General features: G+C 38.7%; 1 protein-coding gene and 1 pseudogene across 2 annotated transcripts; both read right to left on the bottom strand.

Moving 5' to 3' along the window:
* Window positions 1-1,966: 1,966 nt before the first annotated feature.
* Window positions 1,967-19,190, bottom strand: LOC104600654 (ferrochelatase-2, chloroplastic-like; annotated as a pseudogene). Its single transcript, XR_016079435.1, has 9 exons — window positions 19,158-19,190; window positions 18,275-18,322; window positions 15,068-15,161; window positions 5,478-5,541; window positions 3,460-3,560; window positions 3,230-3,342; window positions 2,978-3,130; window positions 2,692-2,792; window positions 1,967-2,417 (listed from the first exon to the last, which is right to left on the bottom strand). The product of XR_016079435.1 is annotated as a ferrochelatase-2, chloroplastic-like (transcript).
* LOC148789574 (uncharacterized) lies at window positions 5,648-15,051 on the bottom strand. Its single transcript, XM_088893172.1, has 2 exons — window positions 10,139-15,051; window positions 5,648-10,019 (listed from the first exon to the last, which is right to left on the bottom strand). The coding sequence occupies exon 1, from the start codon at window positions 11,781-11,783 to the stop codon at window positions 10,914-10,916; it is 870 nt and encodes a 289-aa protein (XP_088749298.1). The 5' UTR covers window positions 11,784-15,051; the 3' UTR covers window positions 5,648-10,019; window positions 10,139-10,913.
* Window positions 19,191-20,238: the final 1,048 nt, after the last annotated feature.

A 20,238-nucleotide genomic window follows, 5' to 3' on the forward strand; every position in this document is an offset into this window, starting at 1 on the left:
TATAAGTCCTCTCTTCTAAAGTTCGACTCCAAGCGCTTTATCATTAGAATTACTTATAATGGTAGCTTTACAGCTTTACACATTAGTTTGGTTAAGTTTGCTACATCTGAATCAACTAGCACTTTTCAAATGTTTATAATAATGGTGATAATAATTCTTACAGAGTGTTGCGTAGAGGTACAACCGAGTACTAAGAAATAGCACTTTTAGACACAAAGCACTTTAGGAAGGTAACTATGTTTTTCTTCTCTCCTTCAATCTAGTCATTAGTGTCAAGGTATGCAACATATGGATTATTAACCCAAACGAGTCGAGAGAAATTTTCATCACTTGTCCCTAGATCTTATGGATAGTGCTGAGGACCTTTCTCGGTTTCTGAAAATAAAGAAAATTTACGGAACCCATATGAGGCCATGTTAGAATAATTTTTCATCAATCTGGCCAACGATGTCTAAGTTTACACCACTGATAACTCTGTATTTTGATGCCTTAAGGGCATCATTTTAGGGGTATTTTAGACCTTAGACTAGCTAATTTGTACCCTTTTTAGTGGTTAAATTTAATATTGTGACCTCTGAGGATCCCTATGCAAATTCTGGTAAAAAATTGGGAAAATTACAAAGTTTCCTATAGATTTTGGGAAGCTGGTGCGAATTTCAGCTAAGAGAGAGTGCTTCTTTGAAAAATTGAGCACAGGAGGGTGCCTCTTATATGCTAAACCCAGATAGGCGCCTTTCCTGTGAAATAACTCTCTCTTTTAAGCCCTAGGCGCATCTCCCTCATCTCTTTATCTCCTAGCCGCCCCCAGCTCTGCAAATCCCCACCTTTCACTACAACCTCTCTCTAATCTCGACCATCCAAGCCTTAGCAGCCCCTTATACCCGTAGATCTCTTCCTATATAGCATCCTAGCCTTACACCTCACTCCTTAAACCTCAACCAATCACCTTAGGGTGCCACATCACACCAACCAATCACATTTCTCCAGTTCTAGGCGCCCAAATCTCAGCCCTACAGATATTTGGGCACCCTCTCATTCTCTTCCCAGCCTTAGGATCTCCTTAGAAGAATCCTAACCCTCCATTCTCAACCCTAGGGCACCCATGTTTCTGCAAAAACCTAGTTGCCGCCCCTTTCTTTCTCTCTAATCCCAAACTATCATTCCTTCTCTATAAAAGGGACCCAAAGGGTCCTGAGAAAGGGTTGGATTCTGCCCTCAAGTAAGACAGAAGGTTGTTCTTGAGAAGTTCAAGGTTAGAGGAAGAGGAGAACGCCCAGGCAAGAGGAGGGGCTCCTGCTTGTAGTTCGCCTAGCCTCTACCACCACCTCTGGATCCAGATCCCAACCAGTTTCCCATAGTTTTAGATTTACTTTTTACGCGTTCTTTTATTTTACGTTATTTAATTTCCAGTTTTTATTTTGTTTCTGCAATTTATTTTTATCAAATTTAATTTTTGTCTTCATTTTCGCAAATCTAAAATTCGGCCAGGTAAGACGGAAATCCCAACTCGAGGAGTTCGAGGGTCAAAGGATAGATCTAGAGAGTGGTACCTCTCTAAGTATTGGGGAAAAAAATTGTCACCTTGGCCATCAGTGCCAAGGTATCACTACAAGAAAAATGACTTTTAGCGGCAGCCACTAAAAGTCTTAAAAACTGCCGCTGAATGTTTTACTGGCAGTCAGCAAACTACTGCTAAAACAATTGTCGCTAAAAGTTCTAGCAGCAGTTTTCCCGACTGCTGATAAAGCTTAAAAACTGTTGCAAGTTATAGTTTTAGCAGCAGTCATGACTGCCGCTATAGAGATGCACCGACTGCCGCTAAAACTATTATTTATATTTTTTTTCACACCTGCCCAAATAACCTGAAATTCGTTCAAAATAACCTGTAATTAATTTTAATTAATAAACAAGATTTTAATTTGCTTCAAATAACCCATTTTATATTCAATCATCCAAATTGAAATGAAATACAAAAAAAAACAAAAATACAAATTCCATTAATTCATCCATTCATTCTAAAAAATACAAGTTTCGTCCATTTATTCTTAAAAATATCAAGCTCCATTCAAAAGACTTCTTTACAAAAACTTCTTCGGCTTTTCCCAAAAACTTCTTTACAAAAATACAAGCATGGGTGGTGGCATAGTATGTGTATGGATGGCTCTGAAAATGCTATTGATTGAAATTGCATATTTGACTGGATCCTCAGTATCGTCTTCAGATGTGCTTGTGGTAGACATGATTGTGGCTGAAGGTAGAGTTTCAGCACAGCATCTGCTAAATCAGAGATGAAGGAAGAAGTACAACCCAGAGCAGGGACTCAACCCCAATTTTCAATGCCAGATTCAAGAGCCAAGTGCTTGTGCTTGTACTCCATATCAATCTCTTCCAGAGTTTCTATATGCTCGCTTACAAAACTGAATACCAAAATAGGCAGTCCAAATGTTAAAAGAGAGCAGACTATAATCTTCACTTGAAAGCTAAAAATCAAGAACTGAGACCTTTTGGCTATATGCCTTCTATCCAGATTTCAATTTTATCAACAATTTGTACTATACTAAGAAGCCTACCATCTTAAATACCAGAATTAATTTCAACAGGATATGAAATTACATAAACCTACCATCTTAAAACTGGTGACTTACAGAATTTAGAGCAGTTCTTTATGACAGAATGACAAAAAAATCATACCTTACAGGGACAGCCAGGAGACTTTTTACACCTTTCTGACCAAGATCAACAATAACTTCATCGGTATAGGGCTTCAACCACAGTACAGGTCCAACTCGGCTCTGGCAATATAGAAGTGGAGAGTTATGTCATCTTAAAAACAATTTGGTATCAGATCTTAGAAAAAAGAAAAAGCAGAAACAAACAAGGAGTATTTAGATCAGGTTCACTGTTAGACAGCATTTAGAAAAGGGTACAAACCCTGCAAATTATGTTTAAATGGTAAGAAGATAGATCTTAAACCCACCTGATAAGCAAGAGTATGATCATTATTAGTTCCCCTATATTTCAACTCTTGCATGATCAAGCTAATGCACTCCCCCATCTGATCTCTGTATGGATCTCCTGCCTCTTCAACATAGCTAGCCGGCACCCCATGTGCACTGAAGAATATCATCACCTATCATTTTACTACAGAATGTGAGAAACTCATTCACAGGAAAGGAAAAAAGAGGCAACCAACAAAAAGAAATAACAATTGCAATGGCCACTGATATACGCAATTTTCTTCAGGCTTGGAGAAACTCTGCAGTTCCTTCTCTATTAAGTTAGCCATTGACTTGATATAACCTTCTCGTTGATACCATGACTTTATAATAGAGACTGGGAGCGCTGAAAAATTTCCCAATTTGAGTTGAGTCAACCAAGGTGAACCAGAATATAAATATCCCATTAAAATCTCTAAAAAAAGGAAGTTTTAAGACTGAAACAGGTATGCAAGTTTTCTACCTGAAGATACTTTGGAGAAGGTGAATGCTTGACCCACTTGTAGAAATGGAGAACTGAGGATAAAGTGGCAACACAACAAGCCTTGTAATTCTGTCCTTGATCTGTCAACAGAAGTGCAAATATGCCTATTAATGATGATTAAGCTAATTTTTAGGTGTAAATAAATTATTCAATTGAAGAATGACTCAATGTAGGACCAAAGACACCATAGATGCATAAAAAAACAAGTGAAATTAGAGCCACTTTGTAGTAACACAAATACAGTAAAAATCTATAGGTAGAATGAGTCAATCCAGTAGGAATAACTTATATATCAATCAAATTTAAAAAAAAAAAAAAGAATGGCAAGACAGTTGCTATATAAATAAAGATCATTGAAATGCAACCACAAGTACATGAAATAGCTGAAAACAACTTAAAAGATATTATTTCTAGCATTAATGCAAAATGTGTCTACAAACAAGAATTTTAAAGCCCTTTTAACAGCCCAGGATATCTGCATTGTCAAAAAGGAAAAGATTCAGTCCAAGAATTATTCACAACAAAAACAACACTCATGCAGAATTGCATAGAAAAACCATAGTTCCCCAGCCAATCAATTCTTCTACTGCATGTGGAACAAGCTATCTAACCTAGGCATTTTATTTTGTATGCACAAGTAGCATCACACCCCCACCCACCCTAGAAAATATTATCTTTGTTATCCAAAATGCTAGGATCTAGACTACCAGTCAAGTCTTTATTAGACCCAGGACATGCCGTCCTTAAATAATTTCCTTGTGAATACATGCATACTGAATGCCTACCAACAGTCTTGTACAGATGGGTGTGCTCCAGCCATTAGTTCTGTTTAAACAATTTTAAATCCATACAGTGTACACCTATAAAAAGAATGAAAAGACCAGTTCAAAAACTACTATAGGTCTCATGCAAGACAGACCAATCTCCACACAGTGTCCAACCCGAAGAGGTCAATCAAAGTCTTACTAGCTAACAAGTTTACCTACATTGTTTTTGGCTACCTGGCAACAAAGTTTATGAGAGAAATAAATACTAGTGGGAGCCCCTCTCAAACAGACCAAGACCCACCACACAGACCACTAGAACAACAACAGGACTGAAGAACCTGCAAACGAACCAAATACATGGTAAGAAACAATACAAGTTCTAATTTCAGGTCATGACCTTAGTCAGAAGAAGACAACATTTTTATCTTCATCATCAAGATCAAAATTCTATACCTTGTGAAATTTCCCCATGCCTTACAATACCCAGTCAAGATGTTTGAAAAATGAAGAGATTATCAGAGATCCTTGAATAGTTTTCATGGTATGGGTGAATCTCTGCATGCATCATAAGAATGCATAAGTAAAATTTCTTTCTAGTTGTTCCAAGCAAAGGCATCAGTGAAATATGAGAACTATGAATCATAGCCCCTTATCTGTGGCCATACTCATAACTTTGCAAGTTAATGTCTTACACAAATTGAAGCAGAAAATTGCCTTGGTAGAGTAGAACAGAATTCAGTGCATACGGTTTTAAGAGTCGCATGCAATCAAACGTGTAGGAGATAGAATTGAAGGTCAAGGTAGTACTTTCATCATCTTTAATAGAATTTCTGTTATCTATTCTCCAAAAAAAAAAAAAGAATTGAAGGTCAAGGTAGCTCATGGTAGTGCCACAGTGGCACATTACAAATCTTGTAGCTTGTATATGTCTGTATGCTTTACCTATGAAACAGGGTATGGACTAGGGGGGAGGGTTTCTTCTTGCCCACCCATCTTGTAGATTGTGTATCAATCAGCACAAGACAATGTTGGACTATCTTTTTTCATGTGAGATCAGGAATTCAGGATTTTGGCATGTTATTAGGATCCCAGACATACCTACCTCCTAATGGCTAGCGTCTGCATCATCACATGTAATAGCCACATAAAATAATTTTTTATCTTTGCCATAAAGCATAAGTCTGCATTATTAGTGGAGTTATATGGAAGTGTGAAGTTATATGGAAGTACCTGACTCTTTGGGTCCAGGTGAACTCAAAGCATGCTGAGTAGCCTGTGGATGAATTAAATTTGCCTGTTGCAAAGAAGTTGATGTAACGGAATTTAGACCTACTCCCTGAACCCCAAGACCTAGTCCAACTTGAGGTGACAATGATGATTTTTGTGAATTAAACTGCATAGACCATGAATTTTCAGATCAGGAAAAGAAAATAATATAAAAATCAAATGGAACATGAAAAATAATTACTTGACTTTGAGAATGTACCATTTAGGTTTTATTAGTATTTATTTACACATATTTGCTTGCATTAGTAATGAGTGAGCTGGCTAAACATAAGCCCAATCAAGTCAACCTGAGCTAATTTTCCTTTGTATTATGTATGTGTTTTAGATGCCTCAAGTGGTTGTTAGGAGTGTTTTTTTTTTTTTTTTTAAACGAATTCAATTTAAATTTGCCTTCAGGGAGATTCCTGAAGGTTGTTATGAGATTCATTGGTTTTTTTATAAGCATATCCTTGGAAAGTCATCAAACCATCTTAGTTTACTTTCTCTCATTTCATCACCTATTGGAGTTACTCCTAGGTTCCTTGAAATGATTTCATTTCTGACCATATCCTTTCTAGTTTTTCTACTCATCCATTTCAGCATACGAATTCCTTTTTGAGTTTATTGGAGGCTTTGTTATTTCTTCTCTTGGGTGATTTCTAGTCACTTCTCTAAGTTTCTTTTTCCTTCTGTAAAGTTTTTTTTTTATTTAATCTTCAAAAAACTTATCAAAAAGTATTGGAGACCATGCCTTCAGTATTGAGTTTATTGGACGCACGGTCTCTTGGGTGACCATGCCTTCCGTAAAATGTCAACTCATCAGCATCATCATATTTTTTTTGGGTAATATCATGTCAACTCATCAGCATCATCATAATAGCAATGATTGCCCATATTCTAACAACTCAGCAGCATAGTATAAAAGATTCAATAGAAGCATTCAGTTTAAAATTTTCAGTCTTCTACTCTAGTATGCTTCTCAATAAACACTACTGTATTTAAATTTTCCTTCAAACTTGCTAATGACTAAGTTGCCCTTCTACTCTAGTATGTAATGCAGAAGCAGACTGTTCATTTCCCTCTTTTAATAACAGATAACTTTATGAACAGAGAATAAATAAAGTTATAATGTCATATAGATAAAAGGGTCAAGGTTCCCAAGGACAAAGGAGAAGCTATGCAAACCAAATGAAGATGGAAACCTTGAGCATTCAAAACGTTAATACACACACATATAATGGCAAAGAGAAGTCCTACTAAGATTTGAATAAATTAGGAAGAAATATGACTAAAAGATAAAATTTAAGCTATGAGACATCACTAATAGAGTGCAGGAAAAATTGCCAGAGCAAATACAAGTGATAGTTCCCCATTTTATAATTGATAGAGAGTGCACAAAGGTTTGGCAAATCCATTTTTGATTTATTATGAAACAGACAAAAAAACTGGGTTGGAGTCTTGGACATTTGTCCAAGTAGCTACCCGAACAAAAAAAACTTACTTTTGAAGGGGCCATAATTTTCCAAACTGCCCTGTGAGCTACTTCCACCTAGTTGACCATTACAAAACAAATGAACTGAAAATGAGCCTGACTGTGCCAACCTCAGATTCTGGAATCTTCCTCCTGAGGATTATACATAGCTAGCCTTCCAACAAGGCCAAAAACTGGGTCATCTAATCCAGTTCCCAACCATTGAAATTAAATACCAACAGAATGTCGGATTCCACACTATTCTGCCCCTGTCTAGGCTTTAAGACTCCACTACTGGGGCCTCTTGTTGCTAGTCAACAATAATAGAAAGGGAAACAAATCCTTAAATCTGATGCCTATCAGCAAACCAGGCTTCATTCCAAAAGATAAAATTGTCACCCTTTCCAACCTTAAATCTGATGCCTCTCAATAATTGAGGGAGGCAGTTGCAAATGCCTTTCCATGGACACTGAGGAGGTTTGAGAAACCCCCGCAGCCCACTCATTTCTGCTCAAGCCGTACTTTTCCATAATGAGCTTCCACCACAAACTATCAGGTTCAGAACTAATACACCAAAACTAGTGACCCAGCAAGGCAATATTGAAGAGTTTCACACTTCTAATACCCAGACATAGGACACCATCTTCTAAGGGTCAGCAATCCTTGCACCCCAGTTCCTCAGCTAACTCCTCTGTATTAAACACTTGGCCAATGGGAAGCATCTCACTCTTGACTAAGCTGACTTTCAAACCTAATACCACCTCAAACCAGTACAAGAGGAAAAAAGCAATTACGTAATACATTTCCTTTACAATTTACTTATTACTTTACATCTTTGGCTGCAAATTCTTGTTGATCTACCAGTGGATTTGGGGATTGAACAGCTTCCTCCATTCCGTGGATATTTCAGATTTGACACATGAGGGATGCATAAAAAATAATGAATAAATGTCAACAGACGTTGCTTATTTGGAATCTGGTCCTAATCCTCTTTTCAAGGGTTTGATTTAATGGAGATTCAACGAACTTAATAACTTGTATATATAACACATACCATACTTCGAACCCTTGTTTAAAACAAAACCGCTTCACATGATACTGATGTTGCAAAGTATCAAAATGATTCAGCCAATATTGACTGAAACATGTCAATATTTTTGTTCTATGCCTCTACCAATGAGCATCTGAACACAATTTCATATCAAGATTTAATCTTAGACATTATTCCTGTTAGTAAACCCTAGTTGATTCTAGGTCAGAAGAAGAAAGAAGAAAGAAAAGAGAAAGAAGAAGAAGAGTATTCGACCAGACTATAAGAGAGAATGTAAAATCACCTCTCCTAGCCGACCCACTTGAATTTATTCAAAAAACTTAGAGTTACAAGAAAGACTATTTTGTCCCTCATAGAAGATGGGACACATAACTTAAACTCGGATACAATAGACCTTTCACTTTCAAGAAGATAAACCAGAATGACCAAAATACCCCTGACTCGAGCATTCTAACACTCCCCCTCAAGCTGGAGAGTATATATCATATAGTCCCATTTTGTTACAAATGTAATCTATTCTTCCCCGAGACAATCCCTTTGTGAAGAGATCTGCCCACTGATTTCCTGAGCTCACATGAGATGTAGTTATTACCCCACTTATCACTTTCTCTCTCACAAAGTGACAATCCACCTCAATATGTTTAGTTCTTTCATGGAATACGGGATTGGATGAGATGTGAACAGTAGCTTGGTTATCACATTATAATTTCATGGGTTTGTCAATTGAGAATCCCATCTCCTATAGTAAGTTCTTCAGCCATACTAGTTCACATGTGGTATGGGCCATAGCCCTGTACTCTGCTTCTGCACTACTTCTTGCCACCACTATTTGCTTCTTGCTCTTCCAAGTTACAAGATTGCCACCCAGGAAGGTACAATACCCTGTGGTTGATCTCCTGTCTGATATAGAGCTAGCCCAGTCAGCATCTGTGTACCCTACTATCTCAAGAGTTCCTCCATTTTGGTATAACAAACCACGACATGGAGCACCCTTTAGGTACCTAACAATTCTCAGAACAACTTCCCAGTGAGGAACCCGGGGATGTTGCATAAACTGACTCACCACACTCACAGCAAATGATATATCTAGTCGGGTAATGGTCAGGTAGTTCAACTTTCCCACCAACCTTCTGTATCTTCCAGGATCATCAAACTCTTCACCTGCATCCACACTCAACTTGGCATTGAGTTCCATAGGAGTCTCTGCTGGTTTAGCACCTAACAACCCTGTTTGTTCAAGTAGATCAAGAACATATTTTCTCTGACATAGGTTGATCCCCTGTTTTGACCTCGCAACCTCTATTCCTAGGAAATACTTCAGCTTCCCCAGATCTTTCGTATTGAAGTGGTCCTGTAAGAATTTCTTCAGCCTGTCAATTCCATTGTTGTCATTTCCAGTTATGACAATATCATCCACCTACACGACTAGCAAGATTTTCCCATCCTTTGAGTTATACCTGAACAAAGAATGATCAACCTGACACTGTTTCATCCCAAAGGCCTTCACCACTTCATTGAACCTGCCAAACCATGCACGTGGAGATTGTTTTAGTCCATAGATTGCCTTTTTGAGCCTACACATCTTACCAGCCTCCCCCTGAGCAACAAACCCTAGTGGTTGCTCCATATACACCTCCTCAACAAGATCACCATGTAGAAAGGCATTTTTTATGTCAAGTTGTACGAGAGGCCAATATACATAGCAGCTAATGAAATCAACACCCGAACTGAACCAATTTTAGCCACAGGAGAGAATGTCTCCAATATAGTCCACACCATATAACTGAGAATAACCCTTGGCCACTAACCTTGCCTTCAATCGTTCCACACTGCCATCAGGAAGATACTTCACTATATAGACCCATTTGCACCCAACAGTGTGCTTACCAGGAGGAAGAGTGGTGAGTTCCCACGTGTGATTATGTTGTAGAGCAGAGAGTTCTTCTTCCATGGTTTGCCGCCACCTTAGGGAGGTAAGGGCTTCCTGTACAATCTTGGGAATGGGAACATATGAGAGTAATGATATAAACTTGCAATGAGAAGTAGAAAGGTGAGCAGTGGAAACATAGTCTGAAATGGGATGAGAAGTACAAGTACGTTTACCTTTCCGCAGAGCAATAGGGAGATCAAGATCTGAGGGAGAAGGAGCAGTAGCAGGATCTGTTGACAGGTGCTGAAGTGGAGGAGGGGCCGAAGCACTTCTGCGGGTATACACTTGAGTAATTGGCGGCCTCTCTATAGTAACAGGCATAAGATGTGCATCTGCAGTAGGAACGGGAGCTACGGGAAGAGTGTCCACAACTGGTACAGGAACAGGAACCACAAAGGGAGAAGAAGAGACCCCGGCATTTGAGAAAAATGGAACTGATTCGAAGAAGGTGACATCAGAGCACACAAACGATTTATGAGAAACACTTATACCCTTTCTGAGTCCTCGAGTAGCCAAGAAAAATACACTTCGTAGCTCGAGCATCTAGCTTGTCTACTCCAGGCCCTAAGTGTTGAACAAAACAAACACAGCCAAAGACTTTTGGGGTGAAAGGAAATGGAGACAAAGTGGGAAACAACACGGAGAAAGGGGATTGACTTCCAAGGATTGACATGGGCATCCGATTTATCAGAAAACAGGATGTAAGAACAGCATCACTCCAAAAATGCTTTGGGACATTCATATTGATCATCAAGGACCGAGCAGTTTCAAGAAGATGTCTATTTTTCCGTTCAGCTACAACGTTTTGTTGCGGGGTGTAGGCACAAGAAGATGTGGGGGGGGGGGGGGGTTGGGTCAGTTTGCTGGCTTTCAGTAATTGTGCTACTACTCTTAGACGTAGCATGGTGAGCCCAAGTGTTGGGTGGACCATGCAAATCATAGCAGAAATTAACTGTGCCCCTCTAAGCCACAATGTGTACACTTTCTCTGAGCATTACTCCTTCCTTTTCCACGGCCTCCCCCTGACTCCCGGCCTCCAGTCCGGCCACTAGCCCGGTTAAACATGTGTCCATCACGGTTGCTTGGAGGTCCACTGCTGCCACCACCACTTCTACTTCCACGACCACTCCCTTTAGTCACTACCAAACCAGATCTATCAGAGAAGGAAGAATGTTCTACCGGTTCAATGGATGTCCTCTTAAGACGGGCAAAAACTTCTTCAAGTGAGGGGAGAGCGGATCCCCCCAATATCTGTGCTCTAACAGGCTCATACTCAGCCTTCAAGCCCACAAGAAACCTAGTCACATCAAGTTGTTCACGTTGCTGTTGTTGGATCTGGACATCGGATGTTAGAGGGTGATACACATTGAGCTCATTGCGGATGTTCCTCAAACTAGCATAGTACTCTTCTAAGCTTTGACTCCCTTGCTTCAAATTGAAGTATTCTTGGTACAACTGATATACCCTAGTTGTGTTGTCTTGTCCAGAGTACAACTTCCTAGCATGATCCCAGATTTCTTTGGCTGTATCTAGGAACATGAAGTTCACACTAATCTTTGGTTCCATGCTGTTCCAAAGCCACGTCATTATCTGTGCATCTTCTTGTTCCCAGTCACTGAACCCAGGGGAATCAGAGGGAGGTTTCTCCTCTCTCACATGTTTTACTTTCCTCTTGGCCTTTAAGAACACCTTCACGGATTTTGCCCATGGTACATAATTCTCACCATTCAACTTGATGGATATCATTTGAATAATTAGATAATCTGGAGAAGGCATGATGCCTATTTTGTTGTCATTCCCATCTGCAAATGAAGCCATCTTAATTATTTCACCTTCAAATATACACCACAACCTCACACACTTCACAAGACTTATCTCATTTATGATACCACCAACTCCAACTTCTTCAACTGCACATTACACACTAAACACTAAGGCTGAAATCATTCAGTCAACACATCAAACACCTTGACTACACACTGCAGGACCATTTACCATCAACACGCCAAGGCTGAAATCACTCAGTCATTTCATCGAACACTTGTTCTTCATACTGCAGAACTGATTACACGCAAGGTCTAGGAGTTCACTTTTAAGCATTTAGAATCATAGATATATCAGCCACCACGACACAACCACCACCACGCCACTGCTGTCGTGGACTTCAGCAGTCTACGACTCTTCTTTCAGCACACATATGAGCAAGAAAAAAAAGAACATGACTGATATGCGCATCAGTCTCACCAAGCTCCACAACAACTAACTTTTGAAGCACAAAATAGCATTCACAGTCCATTATTTGAGCACACGACAACAGTGTTCATACCTGTCTACGTTCAGCCCTCTTCGTACACTGAATAGAGGGTCTAGTGTACCACTTCAACGACTACCACAGCACCGGGCAGAGGCATTCTCACCTCCAGGCCTTCAAAACGACAACTCCTTTTTCAGCCCTTTATCAAATCTCCAATCAGGTCAGCTGAAGGATGAAAACTACTGTGAAGCTGGCGGCGAACCCAGGAAGAAGACAGCAGCAAGAAGAAAGAATACGAAACCTGGCTCTGATACCATGTTAGTAAACCCTAGTTGATTCTAGGTCAAAGTAGAGAAGAAGAAAGAAGAAAGAAAAGAGAAAGAAGAAGAAGAGTATTCGGCCAGACTAGAAGAGAGAATGTAAAATCACCTCTCCTAGCCGACCCACTTGAATTTATTCAAAAAACTTAGAGTTACAAGAAAGACTATTTTGTCCCTCATAGAAGATGGGACACATAACTTAAACTCAGATACAATAGACCTTTCACTTTCAAGAAGATAAACCAGAATGACCAAAATACCCCTGACTCGAGCATTCTAACAATTCCAAAATCTTATTCATGGCAAGTTGAGCTCTAAAATTTGTGTTATCAAAGTGCTTTTAGTCCATGTTTGGTTTGGCACAAAAGTACCACAAGTTCTGAGGGAAAATTGCCAACAAATTATGTGAAATTCGTTCTGAAATATCCCTCAACTTTCTATTTCTAACTTATTCATCTATCAAACTAAGCACACCTTCAATATTTACGTAGATTTTCACAACATATTCACACATACACCTTTAATCTTTTTCAAAGTGATGCCCTGATTTTCACGCATATCTCTTTGCTTGTTTGAAATAAGAAACTGTTTGCAATGGCTAATGGCTAGATTACCTAACTTCCAAATGGGAAAGGAATTGAAAACCATCATCACAGAACAAGCAAATGAAAACCTTACGAACATTGCCTTGTACCCAACCATCTGCCTTTATATGTTGTATGGATGGTTAAGAGGTGATTAGGGTAGCCTTAGTCGGAATCCACATCACTAACGTCTGATGTTGCTGGTCTAATGTTGTCGGTTGGTGCTGTTCGGTGAAGGGCAAAAATAGAACGGTTGGGGCAAATCCATACCATAACACATACAAAAGAGTGAGAGGGAGAGAAAAAGCTCAGTTCACCTCTTGATGTAGACATCGTTGGTTAGGTGTCCTGGTGGAGAGAGAGAGAGAGAGAAAGATAGTGCAGTTCCTATTGACGCATACATGGTTGGTTAGGTGTCTCGGTGGTGGGAAGGGAGAGAGGGAGAGAGGGAGAGAGGTGTTGTCCAGTGGTGAGAATCCACATCGCTAACGTCTGATGTTGCCGGTTGGTGCTGTCCGGTGGAGGGAAAAAATAAAACGGTTAGGGAAAATCCATAACACACACAGAAGAGTGAGAGGAAGAGAGGAAGAGAGAAAGAGAGAGAAAGCGCAACTCACCTGTTGATGCTGACATCGTTGGTTAGGTGTCTCGGTGGTGGGAAGGGAGAGAGAGAGAGAGGTGTTGTCTGGTGGTGAGAAGGTTGAGATAAAGAGAGGGAGAAGGAGACACAAAGAGGGCGGGAAGAGGAGAAATGTGCTTTGGGAGGAAAGGAGGCTCTAATTCATCTTTCGCGCCTCCTCGACTTCAGCAGCTGGCCCTAATGTTTTTAGCAGTGGTTTTAAATAATTGCCGCTAGAGTGTCTTATTCTACCAGCAATCGACATTTAGCCCCTTCTAAAACTGCCGCTATTTGTCAATTTTCCTGTAGTGTATGCATCATATGGATTATTAACCCAAACGAGTAGAGAGAAATTGTTATCACTTGTCCCCTAGATTTTATGGTTAGGTCTGAGAACCTTTTTGGGTTTCTGAAAACCAAGAAAGTTTACGGAATCAATATGAGGCCAAGTTACGCAAATTTTTCATCAATCTGGCCATCGGTGTCCACGTTTAAATCACCCAGATTAGTAACCCAAGCACAAAGAATGAAACGGTCACTTGGCCCCTACATCTTACAATTTAAGGTTCAGAACCTTTCTCGGTTTCTGAAAACCAAAAAAAGTTATTGAACCAAAATGTGACCAAATTAGAAAAAAAAAATTGTCACCTTCGCCATTAGTGTCAAGTTATGCATCATATGGACTAAAAACCCAAATGAGTAAAAAGAAATTGTCACATGTCTCTTAGATCTTGGGTTTAGGGTTGAGAACCTTTCTTGGTTTCTAAAAACCAAGAAAATTTACAGAACCCATATGAGGCCAAATAAGACTAATTTTTCATCAATCTGGTACCGGTGACGAAGTTTACATCACCCGGATTAGTAACCCAAGCACAAAGAAAGAAACCGTCACTCGGCCCCAAAATTTTAGGACTTAGGGTTCAGAACCTTTCTTTACTTCTGAAAACAAGAAAAGTTATTGAGCCCAATTGTGGCCAAATTAGAAAAGAAATTGTCTCCTTTCTATATTTCTGAGTGTTAGCCCTTAGGTCATTTAATCAAAGGATAGAAAACGAAACCCTTAGAATTATGTGTCATACCCTGATCTTAGAAACTTCAAATGTAAGACAAGATAATTACTTATCCAATAATCAAGTATAGATAGTTTCAGAATAATCTTTCATTTTTTAAGTGCACATGGATAAATCTATCAACTAGCATGTGAAAATTGATACCAACGGACAAAGAAAATAGTATGCAACACTTAATGACCATCATGAGGCTTGCTCCTTTGCTAGGTTGACAAATAAATATTAGACCTCATTAAAACTAAACCAACTACTTACCATCTCCTTTATTGATGGAGGGGCAAGCAGCTTTTGAGAACCGACGGACCAGAATGGTAGAGTCAGTTCGGAATATATTTGGAGCAATCCTCAACTGTAAAACACATAAAGCATATAAAGTCATTCCAAAATGTAATAATACAGAGCATAGTTAAAAATAAGAAGAATGGCAAAGATATACCAAGAACTAATAAGGATGAATTAAGTAGTTAAAGAAACATACTAGAAAATTTTCTGAATGCAAAAAAGTGGACCAAGTGCCAAATATTAATGGCCAGAAAAAGGAAATATGGTAAACAAAATAGGGACAACCCTTAAAAATTATTAAAAGGACTGCTTATTAGTATATTATAAAAGAGGTCCAAGAGGAACCTCGACCAATGGTCCCTTAAACAAATCTAATATACTGGAAGTCCTCAAAATGCAACCATTTCTCTCCTTCTAAATGGACCATCAAAGGGGAAATCCAAGTCATTCCTAAAATTACCAACTTATCATACTTATATTCCCATCAGACAAGCAATGAGCAAATACATGCTCTTTTAGACAATGTTTTTGAAATTGGTAAAGCTTAAAACATGAACAAAAAATTGTATGATGGATGTAACTATGTGAATACCAATTTTATCAATTTACATTTTAGGAAGTCAAAGCTCAAACTTTTTGGGAAATGAAACAAGAAGAACATTTGAATACAAAATTTGAAATTAAAGCTGTCAAACTAAGAAAGTTGGATTCCTTGTAAACTACAATAACTATACTGGCACTTTTATGGCTGATGGATTTCTTAACTCTTCTTTTTTTTCCTGATCTACATCAACGAGTGTAATGTATTAATGTATAAAATTAAATGTAAAAAAATGTATTTTGATCAATAAATGTAACAAAATGTAATTATGTAAGTACAAGTTGGTTGAAGAAATAGAGTAGGTTTGTGAAAAAAATAGGCATATTATGAGGAAAAACAACAAGTTTGTTGAACAGCTACAATTTGTTCATAGGTGGACTCCAAGGCCAGCCAACTTTTTGGCTGATGGACTGGCAAAACAGGGAGCAACAAGAAGTCATTTGTATTGAGGCTTGATACTCCAAGGAGTTCTGTAATTTTGTAATAATGGGGCTAGCTTATGGGTGATCATTTCTAGCTTGGATTAAAAATATTATATATACTAAACATAATGTATTTAAAGTCATAGGCCCAAAGCCCAATTCAGGTCAGGACATGCTTGAGCCTGGGATATAACCCTTATTATAGGTGCTAAGCCCAGCCCAACCAAGCATGGCCCATCAGCAACTAAAAGGGGTGCTGGGCATACTTACTGGCTTACTGCACTACATTGTTTCTAAAAATTTTAACAAAGCACTGTAATTGTTACCGATTAAAAGATGTAAGTATTAGCTCCCACAACTTGGAAAAAAAACCGCTTGCAGTCAAATGGGTGCTGGGCATACTTATTGTATTACATTCTTTCAAAATATTTTGATAATGCACTTTGATGGTTAAGGATCAAAAAATTATAATTTTATTACTTTCATAAAAAAAATTATAATCGTATCATAATCATAAATCATAAGGAAAATTCAATCTAGCCAAATCAAATCATGAATTTTATCATAAACTGTAAGATCGTTTGTGTATTTTGGAAATCTATAAAAAATTAAGAACATGTGTGCTGAAACCTAAATATGTACCATATATGTACTTTATAGTTAATACAATGGAGTTTACTGCTTATGCACTAGAAGCATTAAGATGAAATAATTGAAGTTTAACCTTAAAGTCAATTAACCCACATAAAATGGCTCTTTAACCACGTATGATGGAAAGTAAACTCACCAAGGTTTCTAAACAGGTACTGAATAATCTAAAAAAATCTTAAAACTAGGAAGGATTTTAAAACAAGTGTCCTTGAAAAAATACAAAAAACAAGGAAATGACAAAATAGAGAACCACTCCTCAATTAAAGTGATTTAAAACACATTAGTTGTATATATTTAAGATTCAATCAATAATAGTAAAAGTTTTCTAAGAAACGAACTCAAAGTTAAGATTCAAATTGAAATCCTTAGGATTCACTATTCAACTCATAGATTGTATAATAAATCGAAAGATTTTGACAACTCTATTCTCCAGTTCAACTAAATCTGCCCCAATCCATAATCCAACCTGTAAAATATTGTGCATCTCCCTCTATGAGCCAGGGCTTTGGAAATGATAACAACTTGTGTATCTTTTGATCTCCCTCTATGTTTTATTCAGTAAGTAGGCAATTTTAATCAATCAAAAGTCGTTGGTAGGCAACATTCACGATGTTAGAATATGGACAATGGATACAATGCTGGAAAAGACCATCAAGAATGAGTTCCTATATTCCAATACTACATAAATGGTATTCTGATTATCGATAGACTTTCATTTATTGTTGTTTGAGGAAAAGAAAAAAAAAAAAAAAGGTAACCGTATAAATTATACTATATGGTAACTCCTACCTCATTCCTTGCATAATGGCATAGCTTGAAACAAACTGATAAAGCAACCTTTAACATCCGACATCGAGCTAAAACTTGATGTTGGAGATAATAAAAAGTTCAAAAATCAGGGGGAAAAAGAATGTTTCAGATGTTTAGATGTACCCGGTTAACTTTTTTGTTATCCCCTTTCAGAAGTGCTGCTCAGTGCTTGACTTCTCCGAGTTAGTAAGTAGCTAAGTGCATCAGTGCTCCTAAGTCCTAACCTAAAAATGCATCCGCGGTGGAAATTATCAAATCAATCAGGTAAAGTTGAAAACACATTATTCAGGCACTACTTGGAGGCAAGTAATACAACTAAACAAAAGGATCCTTGTGTGTCGCGAATCGGGTTCCGGCACTACTCGTACTCTGGATTAGACACGGCATGAAGAGAGTATCATAGTACGGCTCATAACTTAAATGGTTTCTGGGTGAAAGCATTCTCATTGAATTACACAGTTCGAGCTCAAAGTTATCAGAGAAGTAATATCTCTACATCAATAATAAAAAAAAAATGAACATGCAAGAAATCACAAGAAATAAGAAAAAACAAATTAATTGAATTACACAGTTCGAGCTCAAAGTTAACAGAGAAGTAATATCTCCACATCAATAATTTAAAAAGAAAAAAGAAAATGAACACGCAATAAATCACAATAAATAAGAAGAAATAAATGAATTGAAGGATGTTAGTACCTTCTTGGATTGACTCAGTAGGTGAGATGTATAAGTCGTGATTTTAGTCTACAATCAAAAACAACGCAGGAATCGAAGATTACAGAAACCTTCACCGGCTGTTATTGGCCGAAGAAAAGATTATCAGAGACAGAAGCCCAGCCTTTTCGTTCAATTGATTCGGGCTCGGAACCTTGAATCTTAGGTAGATCAAAGACGTTCCTACCTAACCAAAGAAAGGAGAGGCTTCAGCCGTTTCACTTGATTTGCCGATCAGCAGTTGCATTTTGACCCATTTTTTTCTTTTTCCTCGATCCCTATTTTGTCCTGTTTGGACCATTCCTTAGTCATGTCAGATCACTCCGGATAGTTTTTCCTTTTTTGGTTAAGCAAGCAATGTGAGACATGTACCTTTTGGCGGGCAACACCTTATGGACCTGTTCATGGGCCGGGTATTCCGACGGCCCGGCCCGACTTTTAGGTAACCCTAATTATCCTAAGTTCCTAACCCCTCTCTTCTCATTCATCTCTTTTTAGCCGAACCTCTTGGGTAGACAGAACCAGCAAATAGTCACCGATGCAACCAGCGAACTCTGGCGGACCAGCAGTGAGTTCTCTCTCTCTCTCTCTCGTTCCTCTTCTCACTTCTAGAAAGCCAGAATCTTAGACGTGAATTCGGGCACCAACGAGGTGGCGAACACAAGCACCGGCAGCAGTGGTGAGTCATCTCTCTCTCTGAATCTCATACGTGAACTCAAGCACCAGCGGGGTGGCAAACACAAGCATCAGCGGCGGCAATGAATCCTCTCTCTCTCTCTCAGAATCTCATACGTGAACTCAAGCACCGACGAGGTGGCAAACATAGGCATCAGCGGCGGCAATGAATCCTCTCTCTCTCTCTCACAGACGCGAACTCAGCACTGGCGAACATAGTCATCGACGGTGAGTTCTTTCTTCTGTTAGGTAGGGCTTCAGGCTCGGGCTCGGGGCTGGGCCCATATTGTAGGCCCGTTGGTCGGGCCGAGCTTGGGCTCGGTCCTAACAAAATCATGTTTATAAAGAATAAAAGCCCGGCCCGGCCCATGAACAGGTCTACTAATGGTGTGCTTAATTGGTAGAATCTTTGTTCCACCGTAGCATAGACCCGATATCAAATCTCGCTGCCATCAACATTGGGCAAAGAAGAGGAATGTAAGTGTTTCAGAATTACAAATTATAATATCGAATACGTGCATATAAATGTTAATCACGAAACATTTTAGTAGCTAGGTGCAAAGTTACAAATTTGTAAAGGAATAAGGCCTCAACTCAGAGTAACCCATCTCCATGTTCATTATGCAGCCTCAACAGTGTGAAGGTAAAGTAATGTTTTCGAACCCCCGTTTACCCATACATTCTGACCGTTTGCACTGAGAACCGTCTGGCAATCAGTTTTATTTTATTCTAAATTTGATCTCTGGCCAATAATTTTTGAATTGGTTTTGATCTTTGTCCAAAAATCCATTGACCCATGCAATTGATTTATTCAATGGTTTTGGCTTTTTATTTTAATTATTTTTTAAATTTAATTTTTTGCCAAGATGGGATGATTAAATTTAAATTCAAATGGGCCACCCATTTGAATCGGATGATTAAACTGTTAACCCATAAACCGGTGGCCATAACGGTTCTAATTCTGAGTTGGTTTTTAAAACATCGAGGAAAAGTAATTAATTAGGTTGTAAGAAATGTGCAAGATGGGAGTTCGCCTTCGATTAGTGCAAGCCCGTGCTCACACCATTCAAACAGCCTCTTCCAACCTTGTATTGGGAATAGACCTGTTCATGGGTCGGGTTAGGCTGGACTTTCACTTTTCACTAACAAAATTTTTAAGGCCTGAGCCCGAGCCCGGCCTTCATAAAAAATCTAAAGTTCGGGCTTGGGCCCGAGCCCAAAGTCTAAAGCTCATGTCATTGCTATCACTGAAGCAGTTGAATAGAGAGAGA

The sequence above is a fragment of the Nelumbo nucifera genome, chromosome 8 (genome assembly GCF_055504915.1).
Source record: "Nelumbo nucifera cultivar China Antique chromosome 8, China Antique-T2T, whole genome shotgun sequence".
NCBI classification, from domain to species: Eukaryota; Viridiplantae; Streptophyta; class Magnoliopsida; order Proteales; family Nelumbonaceae; genus Nelumbo; species Nelumbo nucifera.

Excerpts from the sequence above, each read along its gene's own strand:
- LOC148789574 (XM_088893172.1), bottom strand. The coding sequence starts at position 11,783 with ATGGCTTCATTTGCAGATGGGAATGACAACAAAATAGGCATCATGCCT.